The following is a 22,082-nucleotide window of genomic DNA, read 5'->3' on the forward strand; positions in this document are numbered from 1 at the left end:
TGCCCTAGGTCAGAATTGGAATTTCAGTGTGAAGACTACGGCGATTCTCAATAACCAAGTACATTTTTTAATGTACTTTATGATGTACTTTATGGCCCAAATCATTTATAATACAAAACCTCCAAAGGACATAATGGTTATTTTGTTCTCTAGGCATCAGTCATGTCCTCCTTTAAATTAGAAATGTGTATAATGGAACAAAGGGAAAAAAACTTCTAATATGGAAATGGACTTGAGTTGGGATGTTTATGTGCTTACATGTCTTTTTGCAAGATATTAATTGAAACTAGCAAGAAGGGATTTTGGCAATGCTCTTGGCCACATTCCAAAATAGTCCCCCCTCTTTTGCAGTGAGGGAGGAAGGAGAGAATAGGAGCAGGGAGGGAAGGGCACATTTCATCACTCAAAAGCAGGAGGAAGCTGACTCTTCTGTGTTCTCTGCCATTGTAAACCAAACCTCATTTAAAATTACTCTGTTTAAAGGTACTACATTGAAGATCCTCTGGAGACACTGAGGCAGGCTAACAGCTCTCCCAAGAGTCAAATAATGTATTACTTGTTTTCCAGTTTTATACTAATCATAATTACCTTTTCCCACTGAATCCCATATTTTGCTGTTGTGTGGTGCATAGGCTAGTGATAGTATTTTGTCACTGCTTTCTAAACGTGGCCTAAACAGATGAGTAGCAAACTGTTTAGAAACACAGTACTGAGAGTGTAATTAGCCATCCTGTTTAATGAGGAGTTTGAGGACATGTATACAATATGCTTTCACCTGCTTCTCATTCCTTGCTCTGATGGGTGCCTCATCAAGCTGAGCTCTCCAGAATACACACCAGTAGAAAATCCTACTACGAAGCAAAGATTCAGAATTCAGGAAAGATCCTGAGTCACCTATGCAGGCTAGTGCAGGACTGGCAGGGTTTTCCTCCCACAGCAGGGTGTTAGAGCTCTCACACCAGGCAGCCCTTGCCCTCAGGCCCTGGATTTGAAAGTTTCCTGCTTCTCACAGATCTGGGTTTACTTCAAAGCTCAAGAAGTGCTGTGGTCTCTGGAAATGCACCACTAAGAAGCACTTGCAGGGAGGGACTGGCACAGCTGTGTTCTGATATAACTCCACAACCAAGCAACTGATATAACTCCACAACCAAGGAATGACTCATAACCAAATGGCAGTGGGACCCCTGACAGTGTGTATTAGGAGTGCTGAGATATTCCTGCTAATAAAAAAACAATGTGCTGGAGATAGGAAGTACTGTGAGTTTATTGCACACACAGAAGCCCTTTTAACTCATCTGAAATTAGCATAAGAATATTTTCAAATACCTAATTCCATGCAACCTGGCAGCATAACAGTGCATTTCCGACAAAGCTAATGTGCACATGCAAACAAGGCAAAAAAATCCAGGCTCTAGGTCGGAGTCTGTTGCAGATGGTGTCCAGGAATTGCTATTGGATAGCTGCACTGTGTATCTTTACGTGGGCTGTGTTTAATATCTGTTCCTGTGGCAACATAAAGACCTCTGCACTGAGCTGGGGAACCTGATTACCTTCAGAAATCCTTCTAGATATGTATGATTCTGTGACTTCATTTGAAACATAAAATATAGTAGAGAAATGCTCAACAAAATAGCAGCATCCTCTGTAAAAGCTGCTAGTGAGTTTTTGGTTTTTCCTGGATAAGAGATCTGTTATTTAATATCCTTCCCTTCCTCAGTATCATGTGAACTCCTCTGTTTGCAGTTGCATAACATCAGTAAAGTTTCAGCTTCTTTAACTTTAAATACAAAGAGGTGATAAAGTAAATACTTAAGAGAGCCTGGTATTTAGATTCCACTGACCTTCACAAACACCTTTGAGTAATTTATAGAAATGAACCTACTTACTATTCATGCAATCAAAATACCTGAAAAAAAAGTACTACTGATTCTTACAGCTGAGATCAGAGCTACTTAGTCCATTAGGACCATAGCCAGTGCTCCATCATGCTGCCGGGTCCACTGTAGTGCCTGGACTGCTTCTAATTGATTCAGAATGATTTTCTTTCTGACCATTTGAAGAGAGTATGTTCTGGACTTTTGTTTTGGTCAAAGTGTAGTGTGGGTAAAAGCTCTGTGCCTCATTGTGCTGGAACTGCACAGGGACAAACCAACTACACAAGAACACATGAAATGTAACTGCACTTTTTCTCTAGTCCTAAGTGACATGATGCAGCTATTTTTAGTTTATGTGCAGCAGCAAAGTCTTAAACAAGCTCCATGTGATCCAACTTGCATTTTAAAGAGAGAAGGGAAAAAAGCGTAGAAGCTGCACAGTGTGAGACACATAACCTGTGAGGTTGGAGTTGGAGGATCCCACAGCTTGGATTTGTTCTCAGTGTCCCCCGTTGCTATCCATAGAAAATTTGCATCTCTTAGGGGAAGTGCCAGCCTTTAGAGGTATACCCACAACATTTAACAAATGCTTTGGGTGCTTTTCTTGCCTTCAGCTAACTTGAAAGTTAAAGGAGAGGGAAGAAAGAGAGAGAGAGAGATGCTCTGCCAGGACACTGTAAAGGAGAGGTAACTAATTGATGCAAGATGGTGTTTTTTCCAAATTGATATTGTTTGCTAATTTTGGTATTCAGAAGTCTCATCCCCCCAACCATTAATTTTAATAATCATTAGGTTCTTTTGCCGCAGTCTTGGAAGCGTTATATGGATGATAACATAGGACCTAGAACATTTAAGGAAGAACTAGCAATAATACAAACACTGAACTCAACTGAACTGGAAGAGAAGGTTCTTGCAGTCAATTATACCACTTGTCCACTAGATGGACTCAGGAAGCTCCTTTCTGCTTTAAGGCAGAAGGCAACTGGTGAATTACTAGAGGCTTTAATTCTTTACTCACAAATATTAATCTCCCAACGCCTGGGGCTAGCTACAGCTTCAGATATTACCCAAACACTTTCAGGGAGCTCTGTCAATGCCTTGTCAGCCACCAAGGCTTCTGCTTCTTCCCAGACTTCACAGGGTGCTGGGGAAAAGAGACAGATGATCCTGTTTTCTCTGGATGGTGTGCGTGTCCCTTCCAGGGCTCCTTGTCTTGGCAGGTGCAGGCAGGATGTCTTTCAGTGTGCAGTCTTAGCACAGTCTCACGCTGGCTATGCAGGCCTATCGTGTGGAGGCATTTAGAGCCTGCTCCTCGTACACTTGAAGCAGGCAGTTTCCAGGCAAAGTAGCCCAAAGCACCAGGGCTTCTTATTATGCAGCAGGGCTGACTTATAGCTTAGCACAGCAGGATGCAATAAGGCAGTGAGCACATTAAGCAGAAACAACAGTGGTAGCAGCATCAAGCCAGCAAGCAAGCACAAATACAGTGGCAGAGCACCTTGTGTTGCCTGCTCATCTCTTTTTATCAGTGTAGCCTAGACGTAATGGGCCTTTGGACACAGAGTAGCCAAGCAAATGGCAGTTATCCAACCTTAACCATATTGGGTGAAACCGTAGGCTTGCTTTACCCAAATGTGGGGAAACATAGGCCTTGCATGGGGCAGGCATAAGCCAAGTGTATGTGCCTTGTTTACCACAGGATGTAAACAAAGCCTGGGCAAGCCAGGGTCCTGAGGCTCAGTGCTCCAGGTTCTTTGCCCTCTTTCTTGTGGTTGCTTCTCCCATCAGCAGAAGGAGGGAGAGCAAAAAAAACATGCCTGGGCAAACCAGGACATGTACAAGCCTATTTTAATCTGTTTAGGCCTACCATGACAGACAGAAATCAGGATGGTCAGTTATGTCCTGAAATTCCCTCAGGGAAATCTTGTCCTTTCATAGTCTGCACAGAGCCTAGCACTTCCAAGCAAACCTTCTGATGGGGCTTTGGAAATACTACCAAGGAATAAAATGGCAGTTAAGTGAGTCAGGAAAATAACCTGTTTCTTTTGTGTTCATGAATCTGATTTAGAGTTGTGTTGACCTTTTACATGAACCTTTACTTAACAACACCTCAATTATAGATAGTGGGTCAGACAGAGAGCACTTTCTAGCAAAGACAGAATGTGAATGTGGCACTCAGAAAAAGTCATCACCATTACACTGAAATGTCACTGTTAGCCCATAGGAAGCACCTAAACAAGCTGTAACTATTGGTAGCACAGATGGTGAAAAAAACCCCATAAATAAGCATTTATTTTTGTTAAAAGTGAGGTGCTTTTAGTCAGGGGGTCATCCCATCCTATCAGCTGAGAGCTGCTTTTATTTCCATCTCTATTTTGTAATTTCTTAACCTAACAGATGCAAGTATTTCCATTTAAAAAAGATTCAGCTGGGTTAGCTGCACTTGTTCTTCAGCTTATGTCTTTAGGTGCTGAACACCCATAGCTGTTTTTGCCTCACATACTTTATGTCTCATTTCCTTTCCATGCCTCATATTCCTCTTAGTAAATCTAGCCATTGCTAAAGAGATTTAACTCAGTGGCGCAGAGCAGGCTGTGTTGAAGTGCCTGGTTTTCAGTCTCTGAGCATGCCCATCATTAAGTGGGTATTTCTTGAAGTCAGCACATTCTGTCTCAGTCTGCTGTTGCACTTCATGGCTCAGAAATTAAAAAGTGCTGATCTCAAAGTTCTCTTTGACTAGTTCAATTTATGAATGAAAGTAAATTAAGTAAATACCTTTACCTTGATAAGTGGAGGAGATCCCATTTTGTGAATAAACTAAGTGTAGAAAATTAGCCTACAAGGGACCTTTTGAAGTATCAAGTCCATATGCTGCTTCCCACCTCCAGTCAGCGTTGTACACAATGATAAATCTAACAAAATTAATTTGAAAATCAGATATTGTAAAGGTCAAAAAGGCCCAAGAAGCTGAGGTTGAGAACTCCAAAGCTTCAGATAAAAATCCATAAATACATTTTAAAGAAGATATCTAACAATAGACTCAAATTCTCCTTTTCACTGACCTTCCTCTGTGTGAGTTGACTGGATAGGGCTTGGGGGTAGGTTGGACTGGATAATCTTGGAGGTCTCTTCCAACCTGGTTGATTCTATGATTCTGTGATTCTATGAAAGGAGTCCTGGCACTGATAAGGTTTTCCTTCTCCAGCTAACCATTTGGTCTTTATTCATGCCTTAACCTAGTCCACCCCGCAACAGCAGAGGCAGGCTTCTGCCCTATGAGAAAGTGAAGAAACCAAACATGTATTTGCATGAGGCAAGAGCAGAGCTGAAGTACATTCACATTTGTATCCTCATTTTGGCAGCTGTTAATTATGGAACACTTGCCCTGATGACTTTACCTTCTTTTTTACTGGAATGTGTTATGCACAATTACTATCAATATAGGAGTGGAAAAGGTTTCTGGGCTAAGTGGATATGTCTGGCAAAAATTGGGAGTGCTATGACGCAAAGATCAGAGGTTGTTTTGAAGCCTCTGCTCTGTATAAAGACGAGGAGCAAACGCAACAGAAGCTCTTCTGAACTTCAGTGTTATGCTGTTATAGAAACCTAGAAAAAATATTCTGGCACCTCCAACAGACACAGCAGCACTTCTGGGTGATGTGGAAAGGGTCTCATTGCTCTACCCTTCATTTTTGGTCAAACCATCTCTCTTCAACTGAAGTAAGAGAGAAGACAATCATCCTTGTGTTTCATGCAGAGTTGATTACTGTCAGCCAGTTTACTTTTGCAGTATACTTCAGCACCTCCTAGAAGCTGGGAGCCTTCTAGATCCATCCTCTGAGCTGACTAAGAATCTAGGGAGTAAACAAAGAGGAAAAGCCTCCCTGACCCCTGAACCCTTTGCAACAATCAAGAGTCAATAAGACTCTCCTATAAATCTTACTTTGTTCTGATAGATGCAGCTTTTACACACACACACATACATACTCAGTACCTAATGCTTTCAACTTGCACTGAAAAGAAATTCTTTGTTTCACACAAGATTATAGAATCAAAGAATATTAGAGGTTAGAAGAGACCTCTATGGTCTGGAAGTCCAAACCCCCTGCCAGAGTAGGATCAGCTAGAGTAAGTCACACAGGAATGCATCCAGGCAGGTTTTGAGTGTCTCCAGTGAAGGAGATTGTACAGCCTCTCTGGGCAGCCTGTTCCCATGCTCTGTCACCTCACAGTGAAAAAGTTTTTCCTTATGTTTACATGGAACCCCCTATATTCCAGCTTGCACCCATTGCCCCTTGTTCTGTCACTGGACATCACTGAGAAGTACCTGACTCTGTCCTCCTGACACTTGACCTTCACATATTTATAAACATTAATGAGTCTTCTCCAAGCTAAAGAGCCCCAGCTCCCTCAGCCTCTCCTCGTAAGGGAGTTGTTCCACTCTCTTCATCATCTTTATGGCTCTATGCAGGACTTTTTCAAGCAGTTCCCTGTCCTTTTTTAACTGAATGGCCCAGAGCTGGACACTATATTCCAGATGTAGCCTCACCAGGGCAGAATGGAGGGGGAGGAGAACCTCTCTTGACCTGCTAGCCAGACCCCTTCTAATACACCCCAGGAAGCCACTGAGAATTTTGTGTGGAGTCTGGTTTTAACTTTATTGTTTATTCCACATAAAGAGATGCTGAGCACAAAGAATTTGCCCTTAACCTTAATTGCCCCAAAGTCACTGAAGGAAAGTAAGAGGAGTATACTTTGAACTTCCTTATCTCTCCATACTGCACTTTATAATCTTTTTAATCACATCAACTCCTTTGTCTGGAGAGAGATTGAAAATTGTTAACTGATAATTATTATGTCTTTTTACCTTTTAATTAAAAGTTAACTACCATAGGTAAGTGCCAAGTAACCTCCAAAAAACTACACATTTGCACATCCTCTGGCTGCTGCAAAACAGAGCCAATCGAAGGGTCAAAATCCACAACACTCTTAGGCATTGAGAAGTGTAGTTTGGCTTCAGCTGAGAATGACTTTCTTTACACCAAAGTTAAAGACACATCTGTGAATCCCTTTTTTGCCAGACTAAAGAACTGACGTTGTACTCAAGTGTTGGCTTTGTTGGGTTTTGTTAGTTTGGGTTTTTTTTTTTTTGCTTTGTTTGTTTTTTAAACTTTTTTTTTTTTTTTACTATTTGTGGGGTTTTTGTTTGGTTTTTGGTTTGTTTGGTTTCGTTATTTTGGCATAGAAGATGACTCACACTGTACGGTATCATGTCATGCAACTCTCCCAAGAAAAGACTCAAATTTTCCAGATGTTATTTGATATTTTTGTGTCACTGACAGTGCTAAGATTACATTGGAACCATTGACTCATTCCTCTTGCATGGGAACAAAGGTTAGATTCTAATAAAAGCCCTAAAGACCAGCTCTTCAGAGGTATTTTGTTGCTCAACTACCCGCAGCCATTCGCTTCTTAATTAAAAGGTAAAAAGACATCCTAATGGGAGTTAAGCCCCTGGAAACTGTCTTTTTTCCCTACCTTTTAGATTTTTCAGTTGGGCAAATTAGCTGATACGTATGGTATGAGCAGTCACATGTCATGCAATGTCTAGGGCTATGCTTGTTAAATCTGTTACTATTAAGAAGCAAAGCCAAGCCTATAATTACAGCATATTCTCTGTAACTAAGGTCATGTCCCTGATCTTCTTCTATTTTCCAGTATTCAAAGGCACAGACCTTTCTGAAATAAGAACTTTCCATTTGAGATCAACATCCTTGATTTCAGCTGCAAGATGGAATTTTTTTTTGTTTTAGAAAGTTGGTTTGAAATTGTTCTTTCTCTTTAAAAATTCATGGAGTGTAAAATCAGCAGGAGGTATAGGTTTCTTTTCAGTGTACTGACCTCAAGTGCTGGGAAATGTCTGGTTTTGCAGTAACAGTCAAAATTCAAATATATTCTACCAGAGCTGCTCTGCTCTGATGAAATATGGAACACCTCTCAAGGCTCAGACCTATTTTCTGATTTTAATCTTTTTGGAGTTTGATTTGATCTGATCAAATTTTGACAGAAAAATATAACAGTCTGAGCTGTCATCTTCCTCTTCACTCTGTTATCTCCAGAGGAATTTTTGCACCAGCTGTAGCTCCAACTGCATCACTTCACCTTCAGGGGTGGGATCTAAAGTGAAGCCAGACGGTGCAGTTGTGTGTCATTGCCAGTTACAAAGACCGAGCAAACAATTAGCTCCTCAGTTACATATAGGCAACACATGGTTCTACAGCAATGCACTGGTCAGTCTGGCAGGGAAGAGCTGTCTTCTGTGCCTTGCACAGGTGAAACTCCTTGGAAGTCTGTGAGCTTTTTGGCTGCAGAATCCATCTTGGATACTCTCCTCTGCTGAGTCTTTCAGGCAAGTGGGAGTAAAAGGCAATGAAATTGCAGTCATATGCCAGCAGACGAGATTGAACACGTACTGAGCACAGACATGATGAATAAAAAGGTGGTATTTTAATAGTCAATTTTCACAATATAACGTCTCTTGAAAGTAGATTAGCTTAGAATGATTTCTGTATTTAGATGTGTCACTGCTTAGCTGTGCACTTAAGTAAAAGCTGAGCCTTAGGGCACCTCTAAGTCAAAGGATTGCCATAGATTAGAAAGGCCACCAGAAAAGGGGTACCTCAAAACCAAAACTTGATGTCATGAGACCCCACAAATGACAGAATATAAATGAAACAAATATTAAGGTTATCTTTATTCTACAGTCCTTCTGAAAGCCTGAAATTGCCAGTGCATTTCTAGACCTAAAAATGTGTTAAATTATGCTGGCTCATACATTGAAATATCAGAACTCAGGTTGTATACAAGATTAGGACGTTCCAGTGTGTCTGTGTTTATTCGAGTTACTACATTCAGTAGGTCCACACTAAGAAGTAGAAGAGATACATAATATATCAGCTCACAGTTTGTATCTAGATTGCTTGGGTTCGCTGTGGAAATTTTCTCCAGGGCATGAAATGCAAACCTGGGAGGTAGAGAACAATATTTGTTTGAAGAGACAGAAAACAGGTGCACCTTTGTGGGTCAAGGGCTTTCAATGGGGAGAGGGAAGTACCATGCTCACTCAGGTGACTTAAGTCTTAAGGTGACTTATGCGCCTTGTGCGGTGACTGCATTCTGCAGTATATGCAAGATGCCCTCAGAGCAGAGTCATTGCATGGAGGGCACTGCTGTCAGCACCAACATCATTGCTTTAGAAGAAGAGACCATGCCTGGTGCTGCATTTGAAAAGAGTAGCACCTGACTATGAAATGAAATTTAACATGTGGTCCTGAGAAGGGAGAGTTTTCCACGCTTCTCCACTTCTCCTGTTAGCTAATATGGGCACTTAATTCCTCAAAATGCTCCTTTACATCAGTCCTGCCCACTGGGACCCCAAGGATATTCTGCAGTGGGTGGACACTTCAGGGATGGAACAAGGCTGAGTGCCATGGAACTTCTGGTCTTCACTAGATGCAGCTCAGTGTGCTCTTCAGTGTGCCTTTCTTGAAGGCTGTTAACTCCTCAAAACAGGTCAGAAAATAAAACCATTGTGTGTTCCCCTCATGAATCCAGTGCAAAGAGCCTTCTATCCTAACATGCTTCTCTGTTTTCAGTGGAGGGGACAGCCTGAATTATCACTACGAGATTTTTTTGCTTGAATTTGACACATTTATTTCGGTGGTGAAGAGTGAGACCAATAGTGTCAATGAGAACTGGAAAGCATTTTCTTTCTGTGGTCTGTGTCACCATGTAACTGTGAACCTTTTGTTCAGAAATACCCCTTTAGTAATCTGTGTTAGCATTGCGCCTTGTACCCATCAGCTGACAGACCAAAGGCATTCCTGTCAGAATATGAATACTAATGCAGTGTATTGCAATTACTTTTCACTGAAAAGTTTTGTCACAGAAAACAAAAGCTTCTTCAGGGGCTGAACTTCATCATATTTACTTTGGTTCTTTACACTGTACTGGTACTCCTGAGGCTGCAGAACAAATTGCTACACATGCGACTAATACTTAACATGTTTATTGCCCACCCAATTAACATAAATGCTGGTCAAGGAGCATCACTGTAATAAAAGAGGACCAGATCAAAGATGATATTTAAAATGAGATTTTACACCTCCTTTCTTTATCATTAGTTACCTAAAGAAACATAAAATCTCTCTCTCTCTCTCTCTCTCTCTCTCTCTCTCTCTCAATAGGGTCCCTGCATCCCTGCAGCATTATGATCCCCAATTGTCAATGGCAGTGTTCATACTTAAACTATACCTAAAAATCATAAATCTATTAATTTGGTGAGATGATTCTCCTCCAACCACCTTATGCTGTGAAGTGATTTTTTTAAAGGAACTGCTCGTATCTGCAAATGTGTCACTGGCTCAGGTTAAAAAAGATTGAATACTAGTCCAATAATGTCACAAACTGCAAATATGCCAGTGTTTAACAGGGCAAATGAAAGTTCTCCTCCTGCTAATGGATCAACACTGCGTGGGTTCACATAATGATTTTCACCCCTCTATTCCCCTGTAAGACTGGGATCCCAGATGTCCTCACTGAGAATCAAGACTCTGGAACTGCTGTCTGGTTCAGAGTAGCAATCACATCACTGACTGAGAACTGCCCTGAAGTACACCTTTTCAGGAGGCATCAGGTTTCTCCAGAGCAAGGGCAAATCACATTTTAGCATTTTATTCCTGTCCAGAAGCCAGGGCAGAGAGTTTCTGATCTAATACAGCAATAACATGTTTATCAGTTTGAGCAAATAGATAAGAACGGATTCACAAACATACTTGGGTCAAGTCTCGCCAACCTGGGAAATCAAGAGAAATGAAAGGCAGCACTCTTCCATCTTCTCCAGCTGAGGACTCCAGTGCCCATCTTCAACTTGTACCCTCAGCTTCCTCTGCTTTCCTAGCAACCTGAAGGAAACAGGAGGCAAACCACTCATCTACCACCCTTCTGCTATCAACTCCCACCCCAGTTTGTGTCACACTTATATTCACAGCCCTGTGCAGGTCTTGGTAAAAAAAAAATACATCTCTACATCTTTCTTGTAAGTCCAGTTAAAGCACTGAGAGGTCACAATAAGATTTCCACTGAGCCTTCTCTTCTCCAGGCGGAACATCCCTGATTTCCTTAACCTTTCCTCACAGGAGAGATGCTTTAGCCCTCTGACTATTTTTCATGGCACTCCTCTGGACCCACTCCATCAGGTCCACATCTTTCCTGTGCTGGGGATCCTACAACTGGACATAGCAGTTGAGGCAGGTTCTCACTAGAGTAAAGCAGCAGAATCACCTCCCTTGGTGCTTCTTTTCATACAGCCAAGGATACAATTGGCTTTCTGGACTGTGAGAACATGTTGCTGGCTTGTGTCCAGGTTTTCAGTCACTATTACCTCCAAGTCCTTCTCCACAGGGCTGCTTTCAATCCATTCACTCCCCAGTCTTTACTGATACTGGAGGTTGCACTTGCACTCAGCCTGATTGAAATCTATGAGATTCACATGAGCCTGTGAACTCCTCAAGCTTGTCAAGGTCCCTCGGAATGACAGACTTTCCCTCTAGTGAGTTAGCCCACGCAGCTTCCTGTCATCCGCAGACTTGCTGGAAGTGCCCTCAATTCCAGCGTCATGGATGAAGATATAAATAGTGTTAGACCCACTGCAAGCCCTTGAGAGACACCATTTGTTACTGATATCCACTCGGACACTAAGCCATTAACTGTAACTCACTGGAGGTGACTATTCAGGAAATTCCTTTTCCTTCTAGCAGTCCACCTGCCAAGTCAAGTTTTTCTAATGTAGCAGCAGGGGTGTTGTGAGGGACTGTATCAAAGGCATTACAGACACCAAGATAGATGACATCTGTACGCTGATGCAACCCCTCCATCTTAGAAGGCCACTAGATTATTGAGGCACAGTTTGCCCTTGGTGAAGCCATGCTGGGTGCTGTCACCTCCATGTCTCTCAAATGTTTTGATGTGTTCCAGAAGGATTTGCTCCATGACTTTAGCAGATGCATAAATGAGAACAATTGGTCATTAGTTTCCAGGGTCCTCCTTTTTTACCTTGTATTCAAATGGCTGTGATGTTTCACTTTGTCCAGTCACCATGGACTTGCTTGACTGCCATGACTTTCCAAATACAATGACGAGTGGCTTGACGACTACATCAGGCAACTGTCTCAGGATTGTCAGGTTCCAGGAACATGACGTGCTTAGGTTCTCCAGATGATCTTGAACCTGAGCTTCACTTTTCAGGAGAGACTTTCACCAAGTCCCTGCCTTGAGGTTCAGTGATTTGAAAGAAGTGGGAAGAGAGATTACCGCTGAAGAATGAGGAAAAAAAAAATAATCTTGAGTAATTCAGCCTTCTCCATGTTTGTTGTCACCAGCTTTTGCTTTTATTTTCTTGGTGTTTGTTACCAGGAGGGTAATCTTCTTTTATCTCCCTTTTCCAGGTGATGTATCTCTAAAAGCCCATGGTATTATTCTTTGCATCCCTTGCCAAACCTAGCTTCAGATGCACCTTAGCTTTCCTAATCCCATTCCTACAAATCTGGACTGTGCCCAGAAACACATCCTTGGTTCCACTGCCTATGTAACCTCCTTCTCATCGAGTGGATAAGCCCAGCCCACTTCTGCTGATGGGTGGTACATGAAGGAGAAACTGCATTGCCTGTGCCTCTGCAACTCAAAGATGGAAGGGGGTTTCTAGAAAGGTCTATAAAAATGTATTTCTTTGCCTTTGTTGAGACTGGCCCTGAACATAGACTTTGATGACAAGGCTACTGCAAGGTAGACCCTGGATGTGAAAAGGTCTGGCACTGAACATAGACTTTGATGAAAAGGCTACTGCAAGGTAGACACTGGATGTGAAAAGGTTTGGCAAGGGTCACTCCAAAAGAATGTGTTAACTTTTTTTTATCAGTTTGAGAAAAAATCGAGGGAATTAAATGCATTCCCAGAGCAAATTTGATCTATATTTCTTCACAGATAGATGAGTCAGAGCACTTGAATGTGTATTGCTAAATACAGTAATTGTGCTCCATCAAAAGATGAATGCTGGAGTATAACAGCACACTGTCCAAAGTTCTGTTTTAATTAGTAGTTCAGGGGAAAAAAAAAAAATCAAAAAGGGCTGTTTCCCATACATCTGCAAAAGCAGCTAGATAAAGAGATGCTATACTTATTTCAGTGGAAATGGCAGTGAGTCTCAGTTGTGACTTCCTGAGATCCTCAGGAATATGGAGCAAAACCAGGTGGTAGGAGAGCCATGACACACACCTTTGACTGTTTAAACCAATTTGTACACATTCATTTGCATCTTCAGGCTACCTCCAGCGCATACTATTTGAGGGGCTGCTCCCACCTGAACTGGGCGGCCGAACCGGTCTCCAGCTCTTAAACTGTTTTCCTTGGTGATGGTTTACTTCCTCTGCAGGGATGCTCTGGGAACCCCCCAAGAGGGAAGCGCCGGGCGTTCGGGGAAAGCAGAAGTGCCAGTGCGTCTAACCACTGTCTTCTGAAGAACACCTTGCAGCGGAGCTCCTGTCTCAGGACCTCCGCCCGAGGAAGGGGGAGAGTAGGCGCGGAGGCACGTTCCGGGCGGCGCAGCACAGTGACCCTGGGTAGCCGCTGGGTGCCCGCTGCCGCCCGTCATCCGCCGCCGCGGCCGCCAGGGGGCGCCGCGCCCTCTCGGATTCGGGCGCGAGGGGGCTCGGCGCGGGCGCGGCTCTCATTGGCTGGCGCGGCCAGGCAGGGCCCGCGGCGCCGCTTCTTAACGGGGGCGCGGGGCGGCCGCGGCGCTGTGCCGGGCGGGTGCTGCGAGCCGGGCTGCCGCGAGCCGCGCTGCGCGACATGAGCGAGGTGAGCGGCGCCGGGCGGGCAGCGGGCACCGGGCACCGGGCGCGGGCAGCGGGCACAGCCCCCCGGAGTGCCGCTCCTGGCTGCAGCGTGCGCAGCGCCGGGCCGTCAGTGCAGCCTTCCCTTTGGAAGGGCGGCTGGGGGGCACCAGGTGCCGCTAGGGCTGGGGACCCGGCGTGGCTCTGCTGTACCTTCCTGAGGAGCCGGCGGGCCTGAGAGCTGTCTCTGCGCTGGGTGGGCAGTCTGACAGATGGGGTTTCTGTTAACCCCTGTCCTCTGGCGAGCAGATCTCCTAAGTGCGTGTGCTTCTTCAAAGGACAAACCGGGGAAATACCTTGTCCTTTGAAGCACCATGCGCACCAGTGGGGAATTATTTGGGTTTCTTTACAAAGAAAGTTCCTAATGATTTGCTGTGCAGAGGGAAAGAACCGGTAAGTTGTGTGAAAGTTATCTGCGAGAGCTCATGGGGGAAAAAATGTCATGTTTGTGGCTAGATGTTGATGCAAACTTTATAAATAGTGTCCTGGGAAGGACTGCAGTTAAGGACAAATATGTAAATAGTGCTCAACATGTAAGGGTCGTTTGTATTCCTGTAAGCTGGAACTGTTCGCTGGCGGCTGTGGGGGGTTTGGCGATGGAGAAGTTCTCTGGGACCAGCAATTATTGTTGTTAGCTGTGTGGTCAGTCATGACGAGCACACTCAGTCAGATGCTGTGCAGGTTGAGCAGGCAGATCCAGCTTCTCTAGTGCAGTCTTTCGTTGGGAATCGGTGGAGATGCACATAACTGTGCCGTACCCAGCACCTATTTTTGGAGGCTCTTTCCTGTTGCAAAACACCTGCTCTGCTTAAAAAATGGATATTCCTTTCTTATCAGCAAAACAAAAAAAACCCCACCAGATAAGTTTTGACTAGCTGTTGTGCAGGTGTTATGCTCGAATGTGTTTTTAAATGAGGTGTGAACCTGAGGGGAAAAGTAGTGTAGTAGCATGGTTGCTGCTTTAGGGATTTAGAAAGAGAAGCTTACATCTTCTCTTGTGGGTCAGGCCAAATGGGGAAAGCAGAGGAGATCCTCACTGCTTTTCTGCTGCTTGCAGACATCAGTCAGTCCAGGTGTAATGCACCAGGCTCCTTCTGACATCCTCTCGCCTGCTGCCTGGATATCAACCAGGTAGAGTTCCTGCAGTGTGGGGTTTCTTTTGCAGTCAGTGTCCTTTTTGCTGCTGGGGCTAGCTAAAGTGCTGTGTGAGATGCACAAAGCTATTCTCAATGCTGTACTCGCTAAAGATAGCATTCAAGGAAAAAAGTCTTCTAGTGATGATTATTGATTGGGTGATACCATTGTATTTACTGTGACTGTGCAAGGTATTCTTTTGTTATAGCCTTGTGCTGGGTTTTATTTGCTTGGTAGTTAGCCCTTCATATTTGGTTCGGATTGCTTGCCTTTTGGATCTTAAAAGTCCCAATGAGCATCAGAATGATCTGTAACACCAGTGTAGTAGTTCTCTGTTCATAATACTTTGTGCCTCACAGAGCAGAGTGTTCCTAGCATGTCCGCAGAGATGGAATCGTGTCTCTGGTGCAGCATTAAGCCTCTCTGTGTGACACTTAGCACTGCACTCAGTGTCTTCAGTGCTACTGTCATGCAGCCGGCAGTGTTGGAGAGTTTGTCACTCACAGCTCCAATGAAGGAAAGGTTTCTTGCTGTGACTTGCCTGCCAGCTGTTACTCAAGAGAGGATTCCTTTTAAAAAATGCAGATAGAAGTAACTGCTTCACCCCAAACCACCTCTCTGCAAAAGCTGTAGTTAAAAAGAGGTGCAAAAGATTAGCAGAAAGCAAGCTCCTTAGACATCTGTTTGCTGTATTTGAATGGGGGTCTTGGTGGATTTTACTTATACTGCCATAGCTTAAAAATATTTTTATTTTCTTTATTCTGGTCTGCTAGAAAATCTGAGGAGTGGGTGATTGAAAAGAGACTCAACTAGATACATCAAAAGATTAGCCCAAATAGAATGGTGTTGGGGGAGGTGGGAAGGTTTTTTGCTTTATGCTAATAATTGTCAGGATTTAAGGAGTGATTGAAGTACAGTTGCAGAATTCTCTGAAGAGTGCTTTCATATCTCAAGTTATTTGCTGAGATTTTTGCATGGGTCCTCATTTTAGTGCTTCAAGCAAAATTAAGTTATTTCCTGTTTATGGGTAGTGATTACCAGTCTCCTGGTGGAGAAATCTGAACAGGAAGCAGCCATTCATCTGACTGTAGTATTTTTCTAACATATAGGTAATGTGCACTTAAAATGCATTGGAAAGTGTTGACATAGCTTTGAGAATCTGTCCTATATAAAACAACTTAGGAACGGAATCCTAGAATCACTAAGGCTGGAAAAGACCATCTAGACCAACCATAACCCAACTACCATGACCACAAAAGCATGACCTGAAGTGCCACATCTACATGTTTCTTGAACACCTCCAGGGATGGTGAATCCTACCTCCCTAGGCAGCTGGTTGCAATGCTTCACCACTCTCTCAGTGAAGAAGCTTTTCCTAATGTCCAGTCTAAATCTCCCTTGGCACAACTTAAATCTATTTCCTCTTTCCCTGTTGCTAGTTACCTGGGAGAAGAGACCACACCACTATCACTACACCCTGCTCTCAAGTATCTTTAGTCTCAAGAGCAATAACATCTCCTCTTAGCCTTCTCTTCTCCAGACGAAACAGCACAAGCAGCCTCAGCCACTCCTTGTATGACATGCCCTCCAAACTCCTCACCAGCCACCTTGCTTTTCTTTGGACGTGCTCAGTGTCTTTCCTATACTGTGGCAGCCCGGATTTGGCACAGTACTCAAGCTGTGGCCTCACCAATGCTCTGTACAGGGGCACAATCACTTCCCTGCTCCTGCTGGACACTGTTTCTGATACAGGCTGGGATGCTGTTGGCCTTCCTGGGCACACTGCTGCCTCATGTTCAGCCAGCTGTCCACTAACACCTCCAGATCCTTTTCCACAGGGCTGCTTTCCAGCTGCTCTTCCCCAAGCCTGCAGCACTGCTGGGGGTTATTGTGACCAAAGTGCAGAACCTTGCACTTGGTTTTTGTTAAACCTCATTTGTTGACCTCAGCCCGTTGAGTTAATCTGTCCACATCTCTTTGCAGTGCCTCCCTACACTGGAGCAAATCAACACTCCTATTCAATTTAGTGTTATCTGCAGATTTGCTGATGGTGACCTCGATCCCTTTATCCTAATCATTGATAAAGATATTGAGCCAGTACTGAGCCATGAGGGGCATCACTTGTGGCTGGCCATAAACTGCATTTAACTCTGTTTATCACAACTCTTTGAGCCTGTCTGTCTCGGCAGGTTTTACTCCAGCAGAGATCCTTTAGGTCTGTAGGTGTTTTCTGTAATTTAATGACCCTGGACAGAAGAGCCATGCTGGAAAATATCAGCTACTGTTAGTGAGCACCCATGAGATGCAGCCTTTCTTCCATTAAACATCACTGGTTGTGTATGATAAACTGGGGAAAGTAATCTTGGGCCATGGACTTACAGTCCAATGCTGAATCTCTATTCACTGTCAATAGCTTTACCAATGAGCCTCTAGACTCCAAACTGGCATAAACTTGATTTGCCACAGGGAATCCTGTCATCTTATCAGTCATTTAACTATCTGATCTGTTGAAAATGATGTCTGGTCATAGTGACAGTAAGCTCTTGGCACAAAGGTTCACAAGAAGCATTTTGTCATACAAACTATTTTGGTTTTCACTGCCACACTATCATCTTGTGTTGAATGATCCTGGTTGTCATCAGGAATTGAATATGGACTTGAGAAGGAGTGCACTGAAATAATAAGGTGGTACAGCCTTGAATGCTGTTCCAGTGGTTCAAAGGTGAAGTACATGTGTAAGGAGTCAGAGCTTAAAATAACATTAGCAGAAACTGCCCTGTTGTATGTGCTTATCTCCTGTTGATATTAAAGTGTTAGGGTGGTATTGCTTATGCAGGGTAGGAATTCAGCTTTAATGTGTTATTTAAGTGTTTGCCTTTGGAACAGCCATTCAGGAAATCTACCTAGCTGAAAAACCTGAGGATTAAGAGAAGAACTTGCAGTGGAAGAGCCTTGCATGATGTGAAATGATTGCCAGGGTGCTGTGTGCACCAATGAAGGCAGGGTTTGAGGCATCAGATTGTATGTGTTTGAGGAACAGCTCCTATAGCAGGCACGAATACTCTAGCTTTCCTTTTGAAATGGATGCCAAACAGTCAGACACATGAAATTTGTAAGACAGGAAAGCTGTGAGGGGTTTGACTCTGTAGAGTGCTTAGATCTCTTAAAGAGGCTGAGTGACTTGATCTCTGCACAGATGTAGAAGGTTTTGGTCATGCTTTGGATACAAAGAACATCAGGTCTTGTTTCTTCCCTGAGCTACACGAAACTTTTGCCTTATGTTGCCTTGGGGCTTTTGAATCCTGCAGCAACTTCCATGTTGTGTCTACCTTGAAAAGAATCATGAAGAGTTCTTGTGTGACCTGCAATAAGAGTGTGTAGAGCATTCATGGAGGATAAGCTACTGTGTCAGGGTCATGCTCATCCACACAGCTGCCCTCTGCAGCCTGGAGTACTGAACCTTTGTGCTGGTGCTCTTATCACCTTCAATGGGAGATGCCCAGATGGCCAACTTAGCAAAGACTGAGGCTTCACTGGAAAGGTGACATGGCCTAACACTGGGGTCAAGGACTTTTCTTGTGAAATCTGAGCTTCGCCAGCCCTTGGGTCAGAGGATGCATGCGAAGGACATGCTAATTGCCAATGCAGTTTCTGCTACAGCTGTATTCAAAGCTGGCAAAACATGGCCTAGTGATTTAGGTATGCCCCTACCCTCCATGTTGAGGTAGAAGCAGGAACATGCTGCTGTCACTCTGGACAAGTGTGGTCACCAGGAAGCTGTTGGAGAAGGACATAGCTAAGTTTGAAACGCTGAGCGTATGGGGAGGCTTTTGCCCGAAGCTGCAGCTACTTTGGGTAGTTAAATAGGAAAACTGGTGTTCATGTTTTGTTTGGGTTTTGTTTTGTTTTGTCACTGCTTGCTGTCCTGAATTCAGCTGAATCTATTTCACTGAAATGGTATTTAGGGTCCTAGAACCAGATGTGCTTGCACACTGAAGTGAAGATTTTATACCAATAATCCCAGTAGCACTAAATCAAAGAGCTGCTGTTTGTAGTGAGGAAATACACTGTATTTGTTCAGAAGAGCTCCTGTCCTCTTGCATGCTGCCTGCGGTTCAAGCAGGTGTCTGAGCCAGCCAGTCATCTTAGGGGGACCATTATGGATACATTTTTCAGATACTGTCATGACCCCCAGCTGTTTACTACTGGCTTCACTGATGTTGTACCCACAGTAGGTATGAAGCTGTGTAGATCTAAGTGGAGCAAGAACATGGCAGAGTGGAGGAGGAAACTGTGCAGCTGTTACATGATGGGGTTGGGACCAATGAGGCACACGAACTCAGATGTTAATTTTAACTTGCATCTACTTATTAGCTGGGTGGCAAATTACAGCTCGAAAGAAGAGGAAGAAGGGAGAACAATAAGTTTTAGATCTGTCACTTTGCCTACTCCTTCCATCAGTGTGGTTTCAGTGGGATCAGACATTTTCTAAAATAGCACTTAGAACTGGAGTTGGAAATTGATCTTAATTTAGTGAAACTGGCAGATATACTACTTGGAAACAGGAGCACTATTTTTCTTGCAATGTGTAGAATGCCAAGAGATGCAACCACCATAGCACTTTAGTAAAGGACAGTTGGCTTTAGTAGTGCATTTTCCAGTAGTAGTATCACATTTTCCTGTGAAACAGTAACTTAAACCAAAATCTCCTGTATTTGTAAAACGGGAAAACTCTGAACTTTGTGCTGCAGTGCTTGAGCATAGAATATAATTGCAGATTGCAAAAGACATATTAGTTTCTAGTCCAGTATTCCTAAATTTGTATGGCAAGCTTATAAGAATCATCTTCCATCAGTTTCTACATTAACTATATCATGCCCATGATGAAATGTGGTGTATAGTAGCAGTTAACTTCAACAGGAACAGAAGTTGGCTTTACATCAAAGGTTGCTGAATGTTTATTGATTGAAATAAGATTTGATTTCCAGGCTGCTGCTTGCTGCTGTCTGTCTTGCCCTCTTTAGGGCTTGCTTGGAAAATGTCTCCATGTTTACATGTTTTATTTTTTAACTTTGCTACAGAAGAACATTTAATAGGCCTGGGTATGTAAATCATGAGAGACCCAATTCCTAGTTGAAGAGGACCTGGGGAAGGTAGATATATGTATCAGGGGAAAACTCTGCCTTTCTTCACCCTGCCAGTTGAAACAGCCTTAAATTAACTGATGTAGGCAGCATTTTTTTTCCTGGAAGGCATAGGATCATCTAATGAAGATGAATAACATACATTCTCCCTCTAAAGAAAGATGGTACTTCAGTTGTTTGGACATGGGGTTTCTAAATAAAGACAGAGTAGAGAAGTAACTAGGTCAAATCATGACTAACAAAAACTAACAAAAATCCTTTTCCCTGTTCTTCCTCTGTTTTTAATTAAGAAAATGAGTCTTCTTTTATGTAAAGAGATGGAAGAAGCAGACTATATAGGCTACCCTTCTTTTAGTAGGAAAACAAATGTCAATCTTGATGGAATAAACCTATTAATGACCTGGGTTTTGAGGTCACAACTTATCCCCGCTCTGCATGTCTTCTCTCTGAGATCCAACTAGTCTACTTATAGTGAAACTGGGTCAGTGTCATGTAGGCCAGGTCTTTGGTACTATTTCATCTGATGGGTTCATATCAAGTGGATAGATCTTCATTTATGCATTAACATGGAATTTGGAGGAAGGAGCGCAATTTTAGTTGGAGAGGAGATGAAAATGCCTGCTTCCATGCCTCAAATATTAGTTATGGCTTAACTGTTTTCCCTCTTCAAAAGAAAAGTATTTTACAGACATTTGATGTTCTTTTATTATCACCTTAGCATATAGTGCATGAAACATGACTTTGACCAGTGGTGCAGCTGATACAGTGGGTACTTTGATAGTAGATAAAAAGGCAGATCTTTTTTGTTAGAGCTGAAAGTAAGGAACAAAAGGTAAAACAAAAAAAGAAACACAAATAACTGTGGAAAGTGATGTCATTCTTTCTGACTTTGAAGACTTGATTCCTGGACTGAGACAGCAAGCTGGTAAGAAGGGTGATACCAGGTATGAGGTCTTCAAATTGTTTTAATGTGTGGAACAACAGAGCTGTAACTAACAGTAAAATATGTGCAAGTGTATATTTAGTGTATTTCACATAGAGTCACTGTGGTTGCAAAAGACCTTCAAGATATCAAATCCAACTGTTATCTGCCAGAACCACTACTATACCATATCCTACAGCACCAGCTTGACAGAGTATTAGTGTCCAAATGCCTAACGATGGTCTGAGCTGTTCTGTCATCAGCCTTATTTGCTGCTTTGTCAAGTTTGATTCTGGTTGTGCTGCCAGATAATGCCAGCAGGGTCAGAAAACTAGAGCAGAACCAAAGAAACCTGAATCAACAGCTCATAATGACTTAAACTTAGAAGGCACATGCACTGCTGTGCATTTGTGCAGAGGAGAAGGGGTGTGTTGGATCACAACACAAGTCCTAAGAGTGAAGAAGAGGGGAGACCTGTAGGGATCCTGGCCAGATGTACACACTGGTGTAGGTGTATCTATAGGCACCTTAGGTGCACTCATCTAGTAATGATGGAGCACAGTTTGGAAATGCCAAAGTTAGCACTGACAGGGGCTATTCTGGGGAACAGGACAATTGCATGTTATGCTAAAGCTTGTTAAGCTTGACCAGAGTTAGCAGGCTCTTCTGCAGTGAATCAGTGAGACAGCTAGAACAGACCTGTCAAGTCACATCTCCACTAGGAATTAGTGGGACTGAACATGAGAAGCAATTTTTCACTGAAGATGCCTTAGTTTTTGTAGGGAGTGGAGAAAGGCTTTCAAGGAGATGGTGGGTGTGCACAGCTTCCATCCCTCTGCTCAGTGATTTTGAAAGCAGTCAATACTCATGGCTGATTTGCATCTCTGTGTCCTCTGTGACCTACGAAATAAGTCTTGCTGCCCAGCAGATGCCACTGATCCAGATGCCTTGATGTCAGTGTGCCTTGGTGATGTTTTGTTCTTCATGAATCCAACACTAGAGGGATTACCAGGCATTGGTAGCTGATGATATTCTGACTGCAGGAGAAAATACATTTCAA

The 22,082-nt window shown here is 43.2% G+C and overlaps 1 protein-coding gene across 1 annotated transcript in view; it reads left to right on the plus strand.

Moving 5' to 3' along the window:
* The first annotated feature begins 13,121 nt into the window (after nucleotides 1-13,121).
* The window catches only part of PCP4 (Purkinje cell protein 4), a 57,830-nt gene continuing 48,869 nt past the window's right edge, over nucleotides 13,122-22,082 (plus strand). Inside the window, exons 1-2 of the mRNA XM_064152211.1 lie at nucleotides 13,122-13,127; nucleotides 13,554-13,787. Coding sequence (XP_064008281.1) covers nucleotides 13,122-13,127; nucleotides 13,554-13,787 — 240 coding nt within the window. The remainder of the gene's footprint in view (nucleotides 13,128-13,553; nucleotides 13,788-22,082) is intronic.

Source organism: Pogoniulus pusillus, chromosome 12 (assembly GCF_015220805.1).
Source record: "Pogoniulus pusillus isolate bPogPus1 chromosome 12, bPogPus1.pri, whole genome shotgun sequence".
Lineage (NCBI taxonomy): Eukaryota > Metazoa > Chordata > Aves > Piciformes > Lybiidae > Pogoniulus > Pogoniulus pusillus.